Source organism: Harmonia axyridis, chromosome 5 (genome assembly GCF_914767665.1).
Source record: "Harmonia axyridis chromosome 5, icHarAxyr1.1, whole genome shotgun sequence".
Taxonomy (NCBI): domain Eukaryota; kingdom Metazoa; phylum Arthropoda; class Insecta; order Coleoptera; family Coccinellidae; genus Harmonia; species Harmonia axyridis.
In genome coordinates this window covers 21,506,972-21,529,993 of record NC_059505.1, presented here as the reverse complement: position 1 = coordinate 21,529,993, position 23,022 = coordinate 21,506,972, and the positions used below count along the sequence as shown (strand labels likewise).

General features: G+C 33.9%; 1 protein-coding gene and 1 long non-coding RNA gene across 7 annotated transcripts in view; one reads left to right on the top strand and one right to left on the bottom strand.

Moving 5' to 3' along the window:
* LOC123680373 (multidrug resistance-associated protein 1) overlaps positions 1-23,022 on the bottom strand; it is a 140,672-nt gene that overhangs the window by 32,794 nt on the left and 84,856 nt on the right. Inside the window, exons 7-12 of one of the 6 annotated variants that reach the window (XM_045618251.1) lie at positions 21,424-22,057; positions 19,089-19,235; positions 17,376-17,460; positions 16,609-17,319; positions 13,993-14,478; positions 10,510-10,730 (exon numbers count right to left, since the gene is read on the bottom strand). In XM_045618251.1, the coding sequence (XP_045474207.1) occupies positions 10,510-10,730; positions 13,993-14,478; positions 16,609-17,319; positions 17,376-17,460; positions 19,089-19,235; positions 21,424-22,057 (2,284 nt within the window). Of the gene's footprint in view, positions 1-1,775; positions 1,997-10,509; positions 10,731-11,427; positions 11,652-13,992; positions 14,479-16,608; positions 17,320-17,375; positions 17,461-19,088; positions 19,236-19,950; positions 20,098-21,423; positions 22,058-23,022 lie in introns of all 6 variants that reach the window. The other 5 variants (XM_045618250.1, XM_045618248.1, XM_045618252.1 and 2 more) reach the window with 5 other exon arrangements.
* On the top strand, positions 9,042-9,478 carry LOC123681091. The gene is made up of 2 exons (XR_006747617.1): positions 9,042-9,238; positions 9,353-9,478. It is a non-coding gene; the product is annotated as an uncharacterized LOC123681091 (long non-coding RNA).

Sequence of the window (23,022 nt, the reverse complement as noted above, 5' to 3'; positions counted from 1 at the left end):
CAGTATTAGCAGAGGAAATGTAACGGGGCATCATACATTTCAACGTATGATACAAGAGAACAGATAAAAACCTCAGCAAAAACTCTGTCTCCCCGTATCGGTGTAGTGACTGGTTTGTGTAAACGTTTACAGAATAAGCTGACATAATTTATATTGAAGGACTTCCTCTTCAATCAAAACAAAATTTTCTCTATCCTCTCTTTTCGGTTGACGACTCTATAATTTCCAATCGGATACAAGATTATGCTTAAACGTAACATCTGACAAGTAATCCCTAGGAGCCTGGTAGTCTCTAGCTGATAATATTATTATAGATGATTTATGAGATTATTATTATAGATGAGACATTAATATAGTCATATTTTCCAAATGGCGGTATATGTTCAAGTGTTGTACTAGGTCGTTATAATTGATAATGACCGTCCGAGAGACGGGTTTTGCCGATTTCGATATTTGGTGAGCTCATAACTTCTTCTTCTTCTTCTAGTTCCAACTCCTATCGGAGGTTGGAAACCATCATAACTAATTGATATAAATTACCATAACGCATTAAATTAAGGTAAGAACCAGAAGAAAAATTACACCGGTGACCACCAATTGAAGGCCAGTGTATATCAGGTGTCCCTAGGGAAAAAGACGGTTGTCTCCGACGGGAAAAGCTTAGCTAGAGATTCACAGAAGTTATAGTCGTATCGTCATGTAGAATGAAATTGGTAGGCACGCATGTAAAGGAGAAATAATGTGATAAGTAGAGTTAAAACCTGAGAAGTAAATAAAATAAACAAAAACGGAAAATATAAAAAATTGACATTTAAAATATTGTGAGTTTTGCTAGAAAAATTGTGCAAGTTAAGGTATGAACAGACCAACCCAGACTTCTGGAGCGGGAACGGGAGCGATGCGTTCGATGCGGCAGCGGACAGACTGCATGGTATGCACACCAACGAGATAATAATAAGACAAAACTACTGTGCGGACTGCGGAAAAACACTGCACGCTGCGAACCGAAATTAATTCGCAGACATTCCGCAATTCGCATGCGTCCTATTCGTAATGGTATGCACTTCTTCATATTCCACCGTTGATTTCCATCCCGCAAAAGTTTCGTTCCCGCTCCTGAAATTTGCGTTGGGTCTGTTTATACCTTTGAGGTTCATTAATCCAAAACAACTTCTTGCACAAATTATTGGAATATTTTTCTATTTTCTTCTTCGGGAAATGAAATTAATTTATATTAAACAAAGTGAAGAAAATGTTTTCTCTGATGGTAGATAATAAGAAATGAAAAATTCTCACCAAGATTTCTTCGAAGAGTGCATTTTATCATAGTGCATTCAACAATAGGTAATCACAACTTGAGAACCGGCAAAACATCAAAAAGGGAACAAAAACCCTCATTGAAATTACCAGCGTTTCGAATAATCATTGATTCCTCATCAGGGCTCTTTATTAGGTTTAATAGATTTTTTTACCAAATTTCATCTGAGTGAGACTAAGATGAAATTTGGTGTGAAAATCTATAAAACCTAATGAAGAGCCCTGATGAAGTACATATATTCGAAACGTTGGTAATTTCAATGAGGGTTTTTGTTTCTTATTGGATGTTTCGCCGGTCTCCAAGTTGTGATTAGCTATATTTAATCAATTACAAGGACGAGATTAGAATACCAATAGTGCATTCAATTAATATTTTTTCACACAAGTACAAAACAATCGTAAGAATAAGCAACATTTAACCCCAAACACCTGCAAAAAATGTATCCAAAAAATTATACCTTGAAGATATCTCGAATTATCATATCCACATTTCTAGGAAGCCTCAAATCGACTGTATCTATATCAGCAGAAAATCTCGCAAGAATTCTACCAGTTGGTGTCACATCAAAGAATAGCATAGGTAGATGCAAAAGATTACCTAGAAGGCCAGCGTGAATAAGTTGACTTGCATCAGTGTAACCCTTCGCGAAATATGTTTGCCCACCAACTAAAGAAAGAGCTAAAAGAAAACAATCCTTATTAAACCTTAAATAGTAGTACAAATATTGTTTTTTTTTCAAGAAGTAGTAAGCTTTCAATTACAAGGAAGATGACAAATTGAAAGTAATATCAAATCATCACTAAATAAATAAATAATTATATCTGATAAAGGAAAAATATGAATCGACACTGAGAAATTAAAGATCAGATTGAAAGGAATTAAAGATACCAATATTCTGCATAGTTCTGTTTTTGATTTATTCGGCTATGCAATCATTATGAGTGAAACAGCTATTATCGATCTATGGAACCACTCGAATGTTTCTGTTTACGTAATAATATTTCATCAGTTCATCTAAGAGATAGAAACACGCCAAAATGCAGAAATTCATCAAAGTAAATATTCAGTCCTTCCAAATGGCATTGATGATTACCATACGAATCGGACCGACGAGTTGTGAATGTTGCATTTCTGCACAATCTTGAAGAGACAATGTTTACGACCTATCATTCATTTCATTTTCAGAATATTGTAAAGTAAACAATTGCCCATGAGACTCTAAAGACTAATTTCTAGGTGTGGTTTGGCTTATTTGGCAAAGAAACTCCTACCCAGGTTTTTACAAATTTAATAAAATCAAAATATAAAAAAAAATCCTTTTCACTCTAAACAAATCGGTTTTTAACCGGATATAAACTTTTTTGTTTATATTTTAAATCTCTTCTCGTTTTGATAGTTTTTGATTAATAATAAACTCTTCTTTAACGAAGTTTTTAATTTCTTTTGCTTAATATTACAGAAAAATGGTGTATGTTATAACATACAGTAGGAAATAGAACTACTATGCGAGATATCAAATATTTTTTTTTCTGTATCATCTATACAATGGGTAGGTAATATGACATTTTTATTCTCCTGAATGATATTGGATCAAAAATTCTTTCGGATGAAGTGCAACGTTGCATTTGCTACATCTAAAGGCCGCAAGTTTATGACACTACCATCATCTTGTCTGTTTTTCTTGATAAACTATAAGTTGATCAAATCTGTCGTATCTGGATTTCATTCGATGATATTTGCTTTGCTTAGTAGATTTTGATTGTCTTCTTGAAAGTTTCAAGAAGGCCAGAAGCAATACATCTTCGGAATGTCTAGTGCATTTTCCCTCCATTGAATTAGGGTAACTGCCATGCGTTATGTTCGGCCATGTCAATGCAGTGTGAAAATAGGAACGAGTACTACTGTTTTTCCCTTATGGAGACCCGGTACAGACAAATATTTTGGTCTGCCCGATCAACCCCACCCATATTCTCACAGGGTGTTTCAAATATTGTGCCAAAAATTGTGAACAAAATTTGATCATAACTTTCGATTTTCAAATTAGATCCCTATATTTTATGAATGCGTTGGATTCGACAAAGAAAAATAAGGGTAGTGTCCAAAAAGGATTTACTCCCAAATTAAATTTTTCGAGAGTAATTCAAGATTTTATGAATGTATGTATACGTAGGGTCAATTTCATTGAATCTGCTTCTAGAGAGCGTTTCAAAGAAGTATTCTATGATCATAAGAATTGAAATATGCAATTATTTCAAAGTGACAGGAGTAGTCATTATTGTAGCTAGTAGATTATAATTTCACGAAATAAATCCTGTTATTCAAATAATGAAATTCTAGATATTTTCCATATCCACGATGAATGCAACAGAATTGTTTCGAGAACTTGTCGAATAGTCAATCAGAAATATCCACATTTATCACCAATTAACGAGAAGATATTTCGAAAGTATGAAATGTATTCTTCCGCTTTTTTATATGTATAGCATTTCATCAACTTTGGCACACAGGAGTAGTGTAACTCAGCAGTGCAAAATGTAGTTCGTGAGCAGTGCTCATCACTACGCTTAGGCCGAATGCCAGGAGTTGAGACGACATATAGCGTCAGCCGCGAATGCTGATAAAGGGCCAAAATTATTCCGAGATGCACAGAAATCGGCCATTCTGAGATCCGGCGACTCGAGAATAGATAGACCGTAAATGACCCTAAGGTCACAAAACAAGGGACAGTTTCTAAGGATGTGGTCGCTGAACTGGGGGCGACCACATGGACAATGTTCCTCTTCGACCAGACCCAGCCTGAACAGATTACCTTTGAACGGACCATGGCCTGAAATAAAACAGGCCAGAGGGAAACTTGGGCGAAACCAAGGGTTTTTGGAAATAAAATGAACAGAGGGGATGCAGTCGAAGGTACAACGGCCCGAGTCAGACGTCTCCCAGTCCGACTGCCAACAAGAGAAGAAATGGCGCAGTGACACATTCATGGACCGACGGATCGCAGAGGCCCTACCAGGGTCGTCCAAGGACACGGATGGAATGTAGAGCCCTCCGAAACGAAATTCAAATCCTCTCCTCAGAAAATAAGCTGCAGCCCGATGAACGACGTAATAGTGTGCGGGTAAATTACCAGTCACAACTTGAAGAAAAGATGTGGCTGCAGTTCGATACGATCGAAAAATAAGGAGGAGGAAATGCCGCTGTGCCGAAAGAATGATCCGTCGGACATGGAAATGACCCAGGTGGTGATACCATGCGGAGGCGCAATAAGAAATTATTGGCAGAAAAATACCTTTATAGAAGATGATCAGAGACCGAACCTGATCACAACCAAGTGCTCGTCGAAGACGAAACAGCCCGGAAGCCACCACCTGGGTCTTTTGATGCAAAGCCTTAGCGTGAGGAATAAAAGTCAGGCCAGAGTCAACCACCACGCCAAGGTATCTATACTCCGATGACCAGCGAAACGAGCCCATAGGGGATCGAACTGTCGGAGGACGTCTACGGTCGAGAGAGCCCCTCAACAGCACTGCCACAGACTTGCCCTGGGAGATGGAAAGCCTGTTACGGCTAAGCCACTCAAGCACCAAATCAATAAGGCGCTGAAGGGCTTCTTCGAGCAAGCGCCGGCTGTCAGCGCTAACAACCAGGGCTAGATCGTCTGCATACGCTATGGCAAGGCCACAGTCCCCCGTCAGGAGAAATAGCAGCTCATCAAAAACCAGAAAACCAGATTCCAAAGAGAAGGTCCCAGAATGGAACCTTGGGGGCAGCCTTGGGACAAAGCACGTCGAAGGAAAACCGACTGGCGGGAAAAAGTGACCTGCCGGCCAGAAAGATAGCTCTCGAGCAGACGCAACTGATCCAGAGGAACCCCAACCAATCGAGAACGACGGAGGATGCAAGGTCACCAAAGATTATCAAAGGCACCATCAATGTCTAAAAATAAAGCGACCGCATTTTTACCCGGGGAATTCCGGGCAAAGTCGACTAGTTTAAGAACAGCATCAACCGTAGAGAGGCCAGGCCTGAATCCGAAATGAAGAGGGGAGGACTTATCAGGATCAAGTAAGACCTGAGCAAGTCGAGAAAGCATCAGTCGCTCAAAGGTCTTGCCTAAAATCGAAAGCAGGCTTATAGGAGTTCTACCAATAATTCTATTGCATTCATCGTGAATATGGAATTCCATATTCACGATGAATGCAATAATAATAAAATATAATTCGCAGTCTGCGATGTTTCTCTCTGCAATTAACGAGGCGAATCTAATTCAACTGATCGATCACCCCACGCGTTATTGCCAGAGACAGAGTCCCTCAATTCTTGATCTGGTGCTCACGAGTGATCAAGACCTAATCTGCGACATCCAGTACCATGACACGATCGGGCGATCGGACCATTGTGTGCTGTCCGGAAGATGCAGTTTACTCGCATGCCGGTGATGAAAACAGCACAACACAACACAATTTATTTTTTCAGTGCATCAGTTTAAGAATATCTTTTTTCGACCATAACTCCAGAACGCCTGTAACCATCACTTTGCGACCTCAGGTTTTTTCATGCAAATTTGATGGATCTTCTGTTTCTGTTAAGAAAACCCTATCATTATATCTGAAATTTCGGAGAAAAATGAACAAAACTATGAACATCTGACTTAGCGCCCCCTATCAGCAGGAAAAAAACAAATTTATCATTGGTATATTTTTTCCTTAATCAACAAGATGTTATCTCTCAAACGAAATCTAATTTGCTCAAAAATGTTCAGTCAAACTGAAGGTACAGACATTTCAATCATTCCGATTTCTCCCTTTCTCCCATCTTTATTCGATATCGTAAAATCGAAAGTGAAAATTCAAAAAGATACAGAATTTTCCAAGGATTACAGTGATGATATTTTTCTTCAACTTCATATAAAACATTTTCGAGTAAAATTCTTTTTTCTACTCGACGATAGCTATTACGCTTCCTAGCGATAGAGGTATGAACTTCAAAACAATTTCCAGTGTTTTCTTGTGCACTTTAGTGGTAAAAATTTTTACCGCAAGTCTCTACGATAAATGGATCTTGAGATATAGCCGCTTACCTCGCTTATTTGCCCACCCTGTACATATATAAAAAAATTTCCAAATTTCTTCGAACACCAAAGGATACCATCGATAACGAGTCTCAAGGTGTATACGAGATACCATGTTCCGCATGTCCCAGAACATACATAGGACTAACTAACAGAGTATATGATCACCAACTCGCAATACGCCAAGGAGAACCAACATCTGCCCTATTCAAACACTACTCTGAAACAGGACATAACGTTTATTTTGAGGGATGCAAGACCATATCTGCAGAAAAAACCCTTACAGGTAGGATAATTTGTGAAGCACTCGAGATCGAAAAACGACCCAATTGACTCAACAAACGGGATATTGGTCAAAGATTACCCAACACTTGGAAACCTTTGATTTCTTGTCTCATGGCAACACATCAATCGATAACTCAGCCCCCGACAACAACCCGATCGACAGTTCAGCCTCATACCACCCGTACCAGGCTCCCCGTTGCTACCCGATAGATGACTCGAAGTCACGTGACAACAACACAACCGGTTTCTGCTCGATCTATAACAACTCGATCAATGACTGGAGGCTGCCTAACAACTACGCAACCGGCTCCTGCGCAACCTCCATCACGTGGGTCACCCCCTTCTACTATAAATACAGGACCTCTCATGGTTAACATTCAAGTGCCTCGAAGGACGCAAGATAACCATACCCACGAGAATACTCTTGTTGATGATACCTGGGGAGTAGGCAGATTGAGACCCCGGCGTAAAGTCAACGGTTCTTGAGAATGGCTCCAAAATCGGAGCCGAAACGTCGAACACGACAAAATATTAGACGCGGTCCAATCCGGAACACACAAAGTTCAAATATTTCCTACCGCGGAAACCTATCCGAACATATGTTGACGTGCACTCTTATTTCGTAACAATCCATAAACGTTATATTTCGCACATAAACGTATATCGTTCTGTAAGTACTCCATATCCGAACTACCACTATCAAAATTCGGAGTATTTCAGTGTTGGGTTACACTTTATCAAATAACGAAAAAGAAACCTTTGAAGGTGCCTAGTGCAATTTCAAAAGAAACATTAGGCGAAAAACCGATGACTAGGCCGCCAGGTATCCGATTGAACAATCCAGCTTCTAAGTCTTCAGGACCATTATTTAGGTTCATACGTGAGTAACGAGAGCAATATAAACTTATTCAAAATGAGTACATGCAGCAAAAAGCAAAGCGTGAGTACACAAGGTGATTCACCGCAATGGCCTATTAGATGTTTAAGGAAAACTAATCATAATTTTGTGCGGAAAAGTTGTACGTATGAGTTTGAGACAATGTTCTTTCTCCCTAAAAAATTTTTTAGGCTTCTACAACTACCGGTTATAACGGAAACGGATAACTACTCCCTTATTTCAACTGGCACCCTCAGTATATTATTGCATCATTAGATAGCTTATTTGATGAAGCTGGATCTTTAAATTAATTTGAATTTTCCTGACGATTACTAGATAGCATGAATTAGGAAAGAAAATGGAAGACACACTTATTTATATAATTGTATTCTAAGACAATCGATTTCGGCACTAGGCCATCATCAGGTCAGCTGAAAATAAGATGTTAAAATAAAATCACAACATGATAACTTAACACACAATTTTTACAAAGTTTTTTCAGTGATAATGTCTGATATAAATAAAAGGATGTATTATAAACTCACCGTCAAAGAAATAAGTACTTTTCATAAAAGACATTAAATGTATAATAATTTTTCTGATATTTGTTTCCATGTATAAACATATATCTAGGTGTTAAAAGATAAATATTAAATTGTACTTCTTTCTATGAAAACCAATATTGACAGTTTTAGATTGGAATATGTTTTATGTTTTCATAATTCCGTGTATTAGGTGACCTTCAGAATCATGAAAGCGAATACAGAGGCAGGCGGAAGAGTCTATATATTTAGAGGTTGGATCATCTTAAATAAATTATGATAGCAGTGGGAAAATCTTTAATATCGTTGAGGAGGTGTTAGTCATTCTTGTTTTTTAAGATCTCTAGTTGTTCTAAGAGTGTTAATTTATAAAAATCATTATGTTGATGCAGTAATTTTAGTTTTTCTAGTGAGGTAGAGTGTTTGCTCTCAACTAGATGATTTCCCATGGCAGAAGCAGGTCTATTTTTTATATGTTCGTTAAATCTGATTTTTGCAGCTCTGGTCGTCATACCGATATAGAAGGTAGGACAGTACAAAGAATGCTCGTCAATAATAAACCCAAAGAAGACAACAACCAAAAAAGCGGTATATATAGGATAACATGTGATAACTGTCCTGCCTTCTATATCGGTATGACGACCAGAGCTGCAAAAATCAGATTTAACGAACATATAAAAAATAGACCTGCTTCTGCCATGGGAAATCATCTAGTTGAGAGCAAACACTCTACCTCACTAGAAAAACTAAAATTACTATCAACATAATGATTTTTATAAATTAACACTCTTAGAACAACTAGAGATCTTAAAAAACAAGAATGACTAACACCTCCTCAACGATATTAAAGATTTTCCCACTGCTATCATAATTTATTTACGATGATCCAACCTCTAAATATATAGACTTTTCCGCCTATTTTTCTCTATTCGCTTTCATGATTCTGAAGGTCACCTAATACACGGAATTATGAAAACATAAAACATATTCCAATCTAAAACTGTCAATATTGGTTTTCATAGAAAGAAGTACAATTTAATATTTATCTTTTAACACCTAGATATATGTTTATACATGGAAACAAATTATCAGAAAAATTATTATACATTTAATGTCTTTTATGAAAAGTACTTATTTCTTTGACGGTGAATTTATAATACATCCTTTTATTTATATCAGACATTATCACTGTAAAAACTTCGTAAAAATTGTGTGTTAAGTTATCATGTTGTGATTTTATTTTTTCATCTTATTTTCAGCTGACCTGATGATGGCCTAGTGCCGAAATCGATTGTCTTAGAATACAATTATATAAATAAGTGTGTCTTCCATTTTCTTTCCTAATTCATCACCAGACACACTCATGGAGTTTTTCGTTAAGAAAATACTAGATAGCAGTTTGAAATTTTTTTTGTCGAAATCGATAGCAGATATGATAAAACGATAACAAACCAAAAATTGTAGTACTGGACCAAAGCTTCTTTTTACATTTTTCTAAACTACCAGCGGTTCACCAAAAAACAGTTCTGAAGGAAAAAGAATATCACCCTGTGGATTTGCATTCAAAATTAGCACATTGCATGATGAAAACTTCAAATTGGAATATATATGGCCAATGCAAATTAATTATCTTGTGAAGGGAAGGTTCTATGAGAAAAAAACTGAAACTTTAACACCTGTATCTCAAAACAATGTTTTCGGAGACTCATGTTATAGGACTTCTTTTAATAAAATGATCCGAGAAATCTGTCATTTTTATTTGTACCTCCAATTTAGAAACACCGTGTTGATATAGTCAACTCAAAACTGATGTCTTCACAAATGAGTGCTTCATGGTTTCACAAATACTGCTTCATAGTTCATTTATTGATTGTTATCTTCCGAAAAATTATAAAATTTTTATATGCATTTATTTGAATTAGACTTCAAGCAAGTGTTATTTGTCATTTTACACAACTCACTATATTAAATTACAATTTAGAACAACAAGTGAAATTTTCCAATTGTTAAATTCATCGTAACGAATTATTGAAAAAGAATGTTTATTATTATAGAAATAAAAGTGAAATATTTCTAATGAAGAATGATATTGAATCACTTTATTCAGAATTAATAGATTTTTATTGAATCATCGCTCACATAATGTTCCATGCAAAATTTGCGTTCGTCTTCAAATTCAGATCGATTGCATCCTGAATAAAAATTAAACTAACAAAAATATAAAACAGACAGAATTCGAGGTATAATGAAAAAATCCAACAAACAAAAAATTGAGAAGACAACAGAGGTGAATAAAAATAGAAAGATATTCGGAAGCAAGAAAGTAGAACCAGTTCTATTCTGATAAATTATATTACTCATTTTCGAAATAACTGCTTCAAAGGCTCGAAATAAACAATAAGGTTCTTTCACTTACAATACAAGAACTTTCAACGACCTCATAACAACTGTATGGCAGTTCCTCATCTATGGCTCTGATGTCTTTTGAAAAACGACTTATAATTCTACCAATAGGTATACAATCGAAAAATTGTATAGGCTGACGTAGTATGTTCTCCAGAAATAGTTTATGAAGTTTTGAAGCGGCATTTAGGGCTGCTACTGTAAGGTTTACTTCAGAAGAGCATACAGATATTGCTACAAAGCACAAATAGAATCGTTAGTTCGAAAATATTCATCAAGTTTGGAAGTGTTTTTATAGAGAATTTTTCAATTCTCCATTCACAAGTACCTCACACTTGTACAAAACAAAAATAATTATAAACTTTTGGAGCCATTAGAATGTCAGAAATGATCAATTCTTGAAATTTATATATTATTAAGATAATAAAGTTGTCATACAGGTTGGTTTTTGAGAGATGGCTTGACAATTAATTTTAGGTAACCATCAACTTTTCAAGTATTCTACTATGTTCTTGTTAATGTCTTCATATTATTTCATTTATATCAAAGTACCAATAGTATAAGAATATCACATTAAAAATTATGGAAAAAATTGTTCTCTCTACAAGTAGAATAATTTCGAATAACTCAATCAAATCTGTTTTTACTTCATCGATGAAGTATTATGGAAACATAATTTTCATATTGCATGAGAATATATCAATTTTCAACCTCAATCAATATAACTGCTTATATGTGATGTTCAAATTTTAAAGTGAAATGAATACTGAACACAGCTTCATTGATCATATAAATCCTTTAATGACAATTGTTCAGTTTACTGGAATCATATGAACAATTCATGAAAATATTATGTAGGGTGTTGTATTCTTTTCACTTCGGTGTACACAAATACTTTTGTATCGTAAAAAAAAATAAAAATATCACCAACCCCGAACAAGCAATGAATCCATCCTCTTATTGTCATTGGTAAGACATTATCCAAAACATCAATATCTTTCGAAAAACGATTCAAAATTCTTCCTATGGGAGTGACATCGAAGAAAGTGGTAGTTGAAAAGCGCATCACTTTGAAAAGTAGCAAATCATGAAGCAATTTCGCCCCATTCAATGTTCCCAAGAATAATACCAGTGATGATACAGACACAGATACAACTGATACAAAAAAAAATATTTAATCTCAGGAGTGAGTATCGAGTATCGAAATTTTTTTAAAGAAATTAAGCAGTAATATATGCATTGTTAGAATAAAGCAAGGCTTTTTAAGTCAAGTTATTAATGGCCACATCGATAATTAAAATGAAAATAGACAGTGAGAGATAATTGTATGTTAACTTGTTTCATCTCAATGTGCATTTTCAGAAAACATTGTTTTAGTGAAATATTTCCTTCGAATTGCATTGGAGTTTACTGATAAAATCCGATAAATCCGATGGACAACTATTTAACGATACATATATGTTAATATCTTTTGTTTATACCCAATTTTGAACTAGTTATTTGAAATACATCTGCAAAAATTTCAATAAAACAAACGCTTATACAACAATTCATAAGACAAATAGAAATCAACACATTTGTATGTGCATGTATAGTTAATTAAATAATTTGGCGTTCTTGTCAGATAGAAACAACCCTATGAACTTTTCGTGATTTAGGTAATACCTTTTTCCAATATGAGATGAAATGAAAATTGAAAATGAGCAAATATTTTCATTCATTTTACGGTAACAATGCGTGTAAATTATGGAATAAAACTGGGGATTATGTCATTAAATAAGTGCCTCTTGTGTAGGATTCAATTAAGATGCAAAGAATCCATAGTGTGTGTACTGATTCGATTTTGTTTCAGACTTTTTGAGATATCCACCTGTTGCTTTGGTGTTCCGCTTCACCAGAGTTCAGTAAGGTGGCGCTCTTCAGAAATTTTCGAATTCCCGCTCTCTGCCTGGCGTCGTTTAAAAATGAAATACTGATTTTAGACTTTACAAACTTTCACATTAAATTACAATTTTTCCTATAGAATTTTCAATGAAATGAATGGAATATAATGACAGAGTATAGAAGATTGTTACGAACATAGAATATAAAATATTATTGTTCTATACTAAAAGTTCACGACAGCTGAAAATCGAGAGGAATGTCAAATATAAACGATGTATGCGCCATCAACAGACGCGATCCCTAGAAATCAAGTAGGTATAAATCTGGAAAATATCACGTTTTGTCTGAAAGTTTTACAGGTATAAGTAGACACACCAGGTTTTCTATGCATCTTAGATTCAATCATACACTAGTGAGAAAATCAATACAAAAAGTTTGATTGATTTTTTAATATAGTAATATCAACATTCAACGGTCTGGATAGTTGCTTGCAGGTCACGTAACAACAAATAAAACATACACATAGCCCATTTCGCAATTGGATAAGTTAATTTGAAGTAGGCGTGACCAATCAAAAGTCTATTTTCATCATGAGAAGCGTCGGATGTTCCCGCAGCAGCTATTCTGACACACTTTAACCCCTTTTCAAATTTCTAATATTTAAAGACTCTAGGACCCAGAGGCTGATTTGAAGATTTTCGGATTTGAATTTCACATTCAAAATCATTGTCACTTATGATCTGATATCTTGAAAATCAAGTAATTCTTCGACTTAGTGAATACGTTTTCAACGTATAGTTTTCTTTATTTTTGATCATTTCAATTGGTTGATGAAATCCTTTATTCCTTATCTACATAAAGAAAATTTCAGTCCAGTCGACACAATATAACGCTGTAGGGGAGAATTTTCTTGGTATTGGGTAATCCAAAAACGTTTTGAATTTTTTTTTAATCCTTACAGTACTTGATCTCAATCGATACATGGGCTTCATTGAAGGAAATTATCACTCCAGAAAGCACATGCCAATATTTTTTGTAGCAAGAAAAAAAAGGCCACATAAAAGAAGAGAGTAAATTATCCAAGCCTGTTAGTAGAATGTTCTACTTTGGGTGTATTCAAAAAAAAGCTTCAGCAACAACTTCGTCAGTGCAGAGAATATCTTCGAATAAGGATAACTTCATTTCCCTTTCATCCCCAAGCTGAACTATGAAAACTACAAAAAAACTATTTGGTAGTTTCAGAGATTAGAGTATAAATACAGATACAAAAATGTAACAAATTTAACTTTTTGTTCTGGTACTTTTTTCTTATCTCCCACACCAATATTTTTATTAATTTCTTTCTACTACTTCATTATATTAAATTGTTCTTTATTTTTATCTGCCAATCATGATCAAAATGAGTTGAACGAATATTTCAAGTAAAACTGATGCATCTTTTATTATTCGCCAAAGTTAATCCCATAACAATATGAAGATGAATTAAATGGAAGATTATTTTTTTTCGATTCTTCACCACGAAATATAAGAGTCAAAATGTGTTGGTGTGATAAATGGTAAAAAAGCATATATTAAAAATAAATGGAAACCAAAATGTATTAAAAACACTTACCTTGCCCCAAGCCCATTGCTCCATAAACTCCGAGATACATGTTCCTTTTATCAATATCTGTTGAATTATCTCCCATAATAAGAGTCTTATCACTTGACCACTTGACCAACCAAAAGTTCGAACCAACACTAAATGCTTGGAATATCATATTCAAAATTATTGTCGCTATTGTTAAGAAGATACCAATTGATTTCAGGTAGTGTCTATATACATCTAAACTGACGCTACCGGTTTCAGTTTTCTCTACATCTATTAGCTTTTCGCCAACTTTCAAATCTTTTTTTGGTGTATTGCTTGTAGTACTACTTGAGCGTTTCCTTAGAAGGTTATTATCCCCACTCTCCGTTGATTTCTGACGTTTCATGGAGCCATTCATTCTTTCAGATTCGGATTCAGAAATTCTTGATCTATGTCTTTGCAATCGATGAGCAATATCCTGATTTACTTCTAATGCATTCCCTAATTGACTTGATAATTCATTTAAATCTGAAAATTAAAACAGTAATAATGAAAACACAAAATGTGGTCGCGTATGAAATTGTGTACAATTAATTTGATCAGAGAAGGAATAATAGAAAAAAAAAAAGGTAAATATAGCTTTTTTATCATAGACCAAGACGGGCTGGATCTATACGGAAAAATCAGCATTCATGCTAGTGGGCCCTTAGCATCTTTTGCGCCCCAGTCCAATGCTGTGGAACATTTTCATGCTAATGCTAGCAGGGTGATTATTCCGCCCGGTCTGGCCTTCTTAGTGGATGCTTAGTTTACAGCGGTGTTGTCACAATCGGCTTAATAGAATTGCTTAATTCAACATAATCAGCCCTATTCTATAATTCGAATAGAAACGAACTAATTGGATCGAAATTGAGAAATCAGAATATTTCACTTCTATCGCGTCCAAGTTTGGTATTTTTTTATCCAATTCGTAATTGATATCCATAATAATTCTAATTGAGTTACAGACTACCAATTCGAAACGATTCCGCAGCATTCCTATTCGATACATACCATCTCTATTCGATTTGAGGCTACAGAATAGGGCTGATTAGCAGTATATTTTTTTTACATTCTTATCAATAACAATTACAACATATTACAGTAGAACCCCGATTATCCGTTTGCTCTTGATCCGGCCGGCAGATTCTCTTTGCAACATTTTATATTGATAAAAATGCTGAACCAACCGAGGCTGACGTTGGTCTTGGGGAATTCCCACTAACATTAGAGTACATGTATGTTTATTCTGCCAATTGGCGACAAACTCGTTAGTTAAAATAATGTTTGCAGACACAATGCAACGTACCGGTGCTATTGAAAAACCTAAACGCAATGTTCTAAATATTGAACGAAATATATAACTATTAAAACAATTTGAAAATAACAAAAGCGTTGCCATGTTGGCTGAAACATACAATATTGGAGAGCAAACATTTCATGACATTGTGAAGAAAGAAAAAAGTCGAATTACAGAACTTTGCAGATGAAACTGACAGTGCAAGAACTGTTTCTGATGAAAAAATCTCTGAAAGAATCTACGTTTCGAGAACTGGGCGATGCTATGACCAGGTGGTTTTTACTTATGTGTGCCAGACAAGCCCAAAAGTTTCACGAGCAGTTGATATTTAATTAAAACTTTTCAGTATCTTTTGGTTGCCTGTACAGGTTAAAAACCGTGAAATTTGTGAATTACCTAGCCATAATGAATAACAACGTGACATAATTCGTGAATTACCTAACTATTCAAAGAGATAAGCGGGTGTATAAAGGAGACGAAACTGGACATTGGAAAGCAAAGCCGAAATCTCATCTCTGTTGCTAGACCAACCATGAAATGGCTTGGTAGGAGGAAATAACTTATTCTTCAACTCTTGGATGAATACATTTCTAAAATGTGATTTTTTTGTGGTTTAGGAAATGTCTCAATTTAAAAGTTGCATTGTATGCTTAAGCTCGTGCTTGGGATGAAGTGAAAAATATATTGAAAACCCATTTAATTAAATAATAACCTTAGAAAATTAATACGACAATAATAACTTAGATGAAGGTATCAAAAGCTCCTCAAATCAGAGATTTAAAAGGAATAGACAACAATGTAATGCAGGAATGGATAGCATTTGATGACGATTTTCTAAATAACTAGTCCTCAGCCAATAGTCACAATAAGTAATCGAAAATTGGGGGATGGAGTAAATATACTTATCCAATATTTTGAAGAATAGCCTGCAACTGATGACATTTATCTGCTTCTGCTCAGAATAATGAGGGAAATTATAAGGAATAGAAGTCGCGAATCAAAAAAAAAGAACCAAATTAGTGTTTTTTTTCTTTCTAGTGATTTTCTCTACCTAGTATGTATTTGTCCTCATCATTCATAAATAAAACTTATTTTTTTCATATATTGGTTTGTAGTATAACACTTCTTTTCTTCTTATGATATAGTACAGTGATTGACTAAATAAATTGTCGAAACAAAATCAATACTAAATTTTTTAATTTTCCATGTTTCTCGACTCGGTCCCGGAGGGCTCGGATATACGGGGTTCTATTATATTTAAATTTCATTTCAGTAAATTTCTAGGTACATTCATATTCAGTGAATTATCATCTAATTACCTGAATCTTCTTCATCTAAGGCAGAATTAATATGATTAACCAAAAACTCTGCAAATGCCCCTTTTTTATCTAAAAGCTCTTGATATGTACCGGTTTCAGAAATTTCCCCATCTTTAATTACCAATATTTGATCAATTTGTGGTAAATAGGTGATAGCATGGGTTACTAAAACTCTAGTCTTATTTTGTAGAATTCCTTTTGGACCTATTACTTGCTCAAATATATGTTTACCAACGTGACTGTCCACTGCACTCAAAGGATCGTCTAAATAATAAATATCTGCATCTGCATATACAGCTCTAGCCAAACTAACTCTCTGTTTCTGACCACCCGAGAGGTTAATACCCTTTTCTCCTATTTCTGTTTGATCTCCAGCAGGTAACATGGCAAGGTCAGCGTTTAAAGCACAGGCTTCAACTACTTTTTCATATAAATCTTTATCAAAGGTTTTACCAAAAAGTATATTATCACGCAAAGTAGCATTTTGTATCCACGCCTGTTGTGCAACATAAGCCACAGAGCCCACTGAGTTTACATGTCCTGACCGCTTTTCCATTTCACCAAGAAAAGCTGATATCAAACTACTTTTTCCCGAGCCAACAGAACCTACAACTGCTGTTAACGAACTAAAATTGATGCGTAGATTGATATTTTTTAAAGTGTTTTCTTCGCCCCATGAAAAGGAACCATTTTTAACCACAAGACAATCTGCTGAAAAATAAAACTATGAAGAAATCTAACTATCCCATTTCACATATTCGGATTACCTTCTGATTGATCATGGTTAACATTATTTGGGTCTAATTCTTCCAGATTTAAAAATTTGTTAATCCTTTTCACAGATACGTAACACTGTAGAATAAAAATCAATTAAAGCTTTTTCATTTAAAGAGAAGAATTTCGTTTCAGGAATCCGATTCAGAATCAAATATTAGTAATTTAAGAAATTTGGATTTGAAGATTATAAAAACATATAAAAAACTTGCAATCTTTGATATCAATAAGAGAAATATAGAAAAACATTACATTTTAATGTTAGCGAACAAATCATTTAGTACATTTACAGAGATGTCAGAATGAAAGAGCATATTTGGAAAACAAAAATATTTTTGAAATTGAAATATGGCAATGGCAAAGGTAAGATGTTAACATTGAACGAAGAAAAAGTAAAATTTAGCTATCTGTAATACGCTGATATAATCGTTTGTGATAGAGATTTTCTAATTAAGTAATTTATATTAATATTTATTTTTATCATCAGTTTCACTATTATCGATCTAAAAAGACTTAAAATCCTTGTCGAAAATTATGAGCAAGTACCTCAATATATTCAAATTTTGAAGCAATATCTCGAAAATCCACCAAAAAACATGCTTTTTTTCGTTGGATGCACCTTTTCGAGAAAAAATAGATTGGAAAACTCATCATATAGATGATTCTTCAAAATCGGGAAATATTGAAATACGAAAAAATTATTTGACCAGTGAAGCCCACAAAGTTAAGTAGTTAAAGCTGCTACAGTAGAGTCATATCAAACATGATTTTTGGGGATTTTTTTTGTAGAAAATGAATCAAATCTATCTTTAGTCTTGCCTTCAAAGGGCTGCTGCTTCGTCAGAAAAAAATTTTTGAAAAAAAAATGAATTGAACACCAATATTTTTGATCGGGTAATAAAGTGGTGAATTATTGACCACTGTTCTTAGAACACCTTTTAGGCAGACCACATCTAATTTCAATAAAATCAGTAGAATTCATAGATAGGTGTACGTATTTCGCATGCACTTTAATGTTGCTATTTTATTCTCGAGTTTTTATTCAATCAGGCTAAAAATTTTCTGAGAAAATTTTTTATATTGAATACCTATTTAAGTAATGAATACAGATGGGAGCCAATGCAACTAGTCCAAATATTCATTATGAGTAACAAAGAGTTATTCCCCGGACTTAGCCGATTCCAAAAACTGCCCTTTCATTTCACCCTAAATATAATTAATGAAATATTGATTGTAGATTTTTGCATCTCATTGATCTTTCAACATCATTATTATTTAGTTTTATCTAATATTTGAATTTCAATGAAAAAAATCATTAGAATTCTGAATCAAGAGGATTCCAAAGAAAAATTTCATAAGAAAATATTAAGATCCTACTGAGCATGCGGAGTAAAATAGTTAAAGAAATAAATTAATGTCTTAGTAGGTACTTAATTTGGATCGTTATCTATATCTATGAATAAAGTTAGGAATGAAGAATGATTATATGTCGATTCAATTGACAAAGAACAATTAATTTTGATAATAATAATAATACTTGAAAAAATAGTAAATGAAAATATCATTATATGAAGTGGGTATTCAATACACAGAGTAATTTCAGTCAGTTGTTCGGAACATTTTTGTTAATAGGTCTAATAGTTCAAGTCAATTGATTTAAATATAATCATTGAAAAAATATGGATTTAAATATTAATTGGGCTTACTTGAATCAAATTCGATATCATCATTGGCAACATACTGAGTGGAAACCGTAAGATATTGAAGAGCGAAATGGAAACAAATGCTGTAGTGGCATCAAGAACATTTTTTTCATCCACCATTACATATGTGGCGAAAGATACTAATGATACCTGTTATACATGCAAATAAAATATTATGAGTAATGAAATTCAGCAATACATGGCACCAATGAAAAGTTAAAAAATATTGATATGCTTCATTTCGAAAATAGATATATTTTTAAACAGGCTGGAAACATTTTTTTTTCAATTTCATCCTCCTATTGATCAGTTTTTAATTTTTCAATGGTTGTGTTAACTGATATGGAATTCAGAGAAACTGTACCAAATGACAAGAAAAACCTTGAAAATGTTACAAGTCGCGATAACAAGTACAAAAAACAATTATCGGAACACAATAATTCATCGATTCCGAACAATTTTGCATGAATTTGAGAAAAATAGCTGAAAAAATTAAATATTTGCAGTAGAATGATTTGAATGGCAAGTAATCTAATCATTAGTTTATTCACTTGAAATGTATGTATATCTATGTATGTATATGGAAATTTTCTCTTTTATTTTGTCGATTACTTTGCACAATTTAGAAAGACTTTTTAACCAGATTGTAGCTGAATTTATTACTAACATATCAGCCCAACCTGTATAAGGAAAAGATGAATAAATGGAAATGAATATTTTAAAATAGAATTTGGCTCAAAGCAATGTCACTCAAAATCAGAGACGAAAATTAATCTAGAGGCCAATAAAAGTGTTTCTTCCACCATATTAGTGGTTAATTGCATAGGAATACAAATAGATCAATGAAAAAATACTGTATAAATACCTCCATTGCGAAAACAATCAGCATAGGTAGAAGAGACATTGGAATACGCATTATGCTGAAAAGTGTAATCGACACAAAGGCCACTTCAACAGTCAGAATGTTTGAAGAATCGTAAAAAATATAAATGGCAAATGTAAGCATAGTAACCTATTAAAAAAATAAAAACAATCATTTCTAAATCCAAATAGAATAAATAAATTATTTCAGTTCGAATAGTGTAAAACGGACAGTTCCTCTGAAAAGGTAAAACAAAAAGAATATCATCATTCCAAATATTCAACAACCATTCACAGTTCTCCGTTTTTCAAACCTAAATATGGGAAATATGGAAATATGGGAAGTTGAATTTTCCTCACAAGGCAATCATCAAAAATTATTATTTAATAAGATGAAAATTAGATCATTTTTTATTTTAAGGGTCATCAGAGAATTTGAGCCACTGAACGTGGAAATAAAAGACATAGTAATGAATTGAGCAAAATGTGAATGTATAACCAAAAATTGATTTACTAATTATTTTAAAAATTATAAAAAAAATCACTGCCAATGGGTGTGGTACTATGCTTTCTCGATCTTCGCTTCTCAAATTAGCCCTTTACTAGTCTACCGGATCTCATTTTCTATCTGTTATCTCCCTAAAAATTTTAACTTACGCATGTTCATCATATAAGGTGTTTCAAAAAAAGGTGAGTCCGTTTGTAGGATAGGTAGAAAACTGAAGAATAATTGGGGTTTGCTTGATAAAAAATCCATCCGCCATCCGTATTCGGAAAAAAATGTAAAAATAATGGTAAAACTCGATATCAAGTACCGTTTCCGGAATATTTTGAATTGAAAATTATGAAGTAATAATCGATGCTGGCAATCAATAAAATAATAAATCACAAGAAAAAAATTAAAGTCTGTCATTTTTTCTAAAGAATTCATCAATCATTTCAAAAATTTTCTAATAAGCAAACCCCAATTATTTTTTAGTTTTCTGTCTATCTTAGAGACTGGACACCTTTTTTTGAAACACCCTTATATTACACTGAACTGTTCTTGACATTCAAAAACCGTAACGAGTTCCATAAATACCGGCTAGTAGAACGCCAATATGCCCTATACGTTTAACCTATATCTGAAATCTACGGAATCACTAAAACTAAACACACTGATACTTGAAGAGCCCTTTTAAGAACTTGTTGCTATCGTTTTTATGGTTTTTTATTAAATTCGTTGAATTATATATTTTGTTCAGTCATATACATACATTTATTTTTGATAAGACAGTAGAAGATTTCAATCTCAAAAATGTGGAATAATAATAATAATAATTAATTGATCATTCAGGACACTTAACAATGTGTATAGGAATTCAAGGGTAGTCCACATAAAATTATAAATATAGTAAATAAAATAGAGTAACAAATTCCATGCGGAGGCTGTGAATGAAAGTCGTTTAATTCTAACAGAAATTAATAACAAACTCACCAAAAATGGAGCACAGGACCATATGAATGATGTACCAGCGTTCATATAAGCTGCTTCTTTCAGGACTGCTATTTCTTTAGACCTAATTTTCAACAATTGCTTTTCGAAACTAGGCTCCCAAGCATACAACTTTAATACTTTGATTCCGTTAAGTACTTCATTCATTAATTTTACTCTTTCATCTTTATTCTTCATTTGTTTTATCTGAAGCACTTTCACCTTGTTTGCTATAAAACCATTCACAGGAATCAAGATTATCATTACAGCTAATCCAGCTAATACTGAGGGTCCTAAGATTTTCCATAAGAAATATAAGGAAAGAATTATTTGTAATGGTGCCGACCAAATCATATTTAGGTAGGCAGTCATTTCAACAAACTTTTGAGCATCCACTGACATCAGATTGACTATTTCCCCAACAGTACTTTCTTTTCTTGCTGCTGTGGATATTCTCAGTGATTTGCGATAAATTGTAGAGACTAAGGCAGTCCGAATTCTTATACCAACCAGAAACATACGATTGAAATACTGCGATAATATCATAGTTTGTATTACTGCAGTAATAAATAGTAGAGCTGTGTAAAAAAAGCCTTTCCAGGGTTCCTCCTTGTTTTTCGCAAAATTAATTAAGAGGCTGAAAAAAAAAACTTCAATAATGGCTAATTTTGGTTCTCAGGATCGTCGGTAGGGGGTATGCAGGGTAGGCGGTCGTCTAGTGCGGTAAAATTCGAGGGCGGCATTTCAAGCTTGATCAACAAAAATCACATGTGTGGAAATTCAAAGTAACGAATAAGTTTTAATTCGGTCAGAAACAACAGAAAGGTATATTTAGTTAACATAAAAAACCATCGCATTATGCATTATGGATACTCATTAATAACCAGATATCGCGTATTCCCCTCATAGTGCTGTTTACGAGTTATATTCATGCTAAAAAAAAAAAGCACTCATTAGGCTTGTCGGCGTTCGCATTGCTAAGCGTTGCCGAAATTTATTGCCACTTGGGGGCTTCTGTATTATTTTTCTTTTCAATTCTTCGATCAGGATGTTGAATCCCCAGAATGGAATGAATGAAATATACGAGAAAAAATTTCATTTTACCATTTCAAACTTATCACCCTCAAGAAGTTTTATTATTTCATACCACATTCCATTATATTATATTTCTCAGTTTTATATAAAATTAACAATGAACTAGTAATGGACATGGACTCATTCGAATTTGAAATAATGGTTCATCTGTATAATCCGATTGTTAGGGCAGCAAATTAGATATCTTCCTAGGGCGGCAGTTTGACTAGCGACGGCCCTGTTGGTTCTCCAAAGATATACTGTAGTCGTAGTAGTAGTAGAAAATTGATAATGGATATTTTTGTGAAGACATAAATGAAAAATGCAGTATTATTCTTCCGAATGAAAATTTTGTAATTGAAATCAGAGAGCGTTGAACATCTGTTCAAATTTATATGTAAAACCTCAAACTAATATCAACACTGCATGAAAGAAAACAACATAATATATGAACACAATGAGCTAAGGGGCTTATCATAGCTACTGTTTCTTAGTAGTATTCTCGAATACCCTCAATGTTACAACACC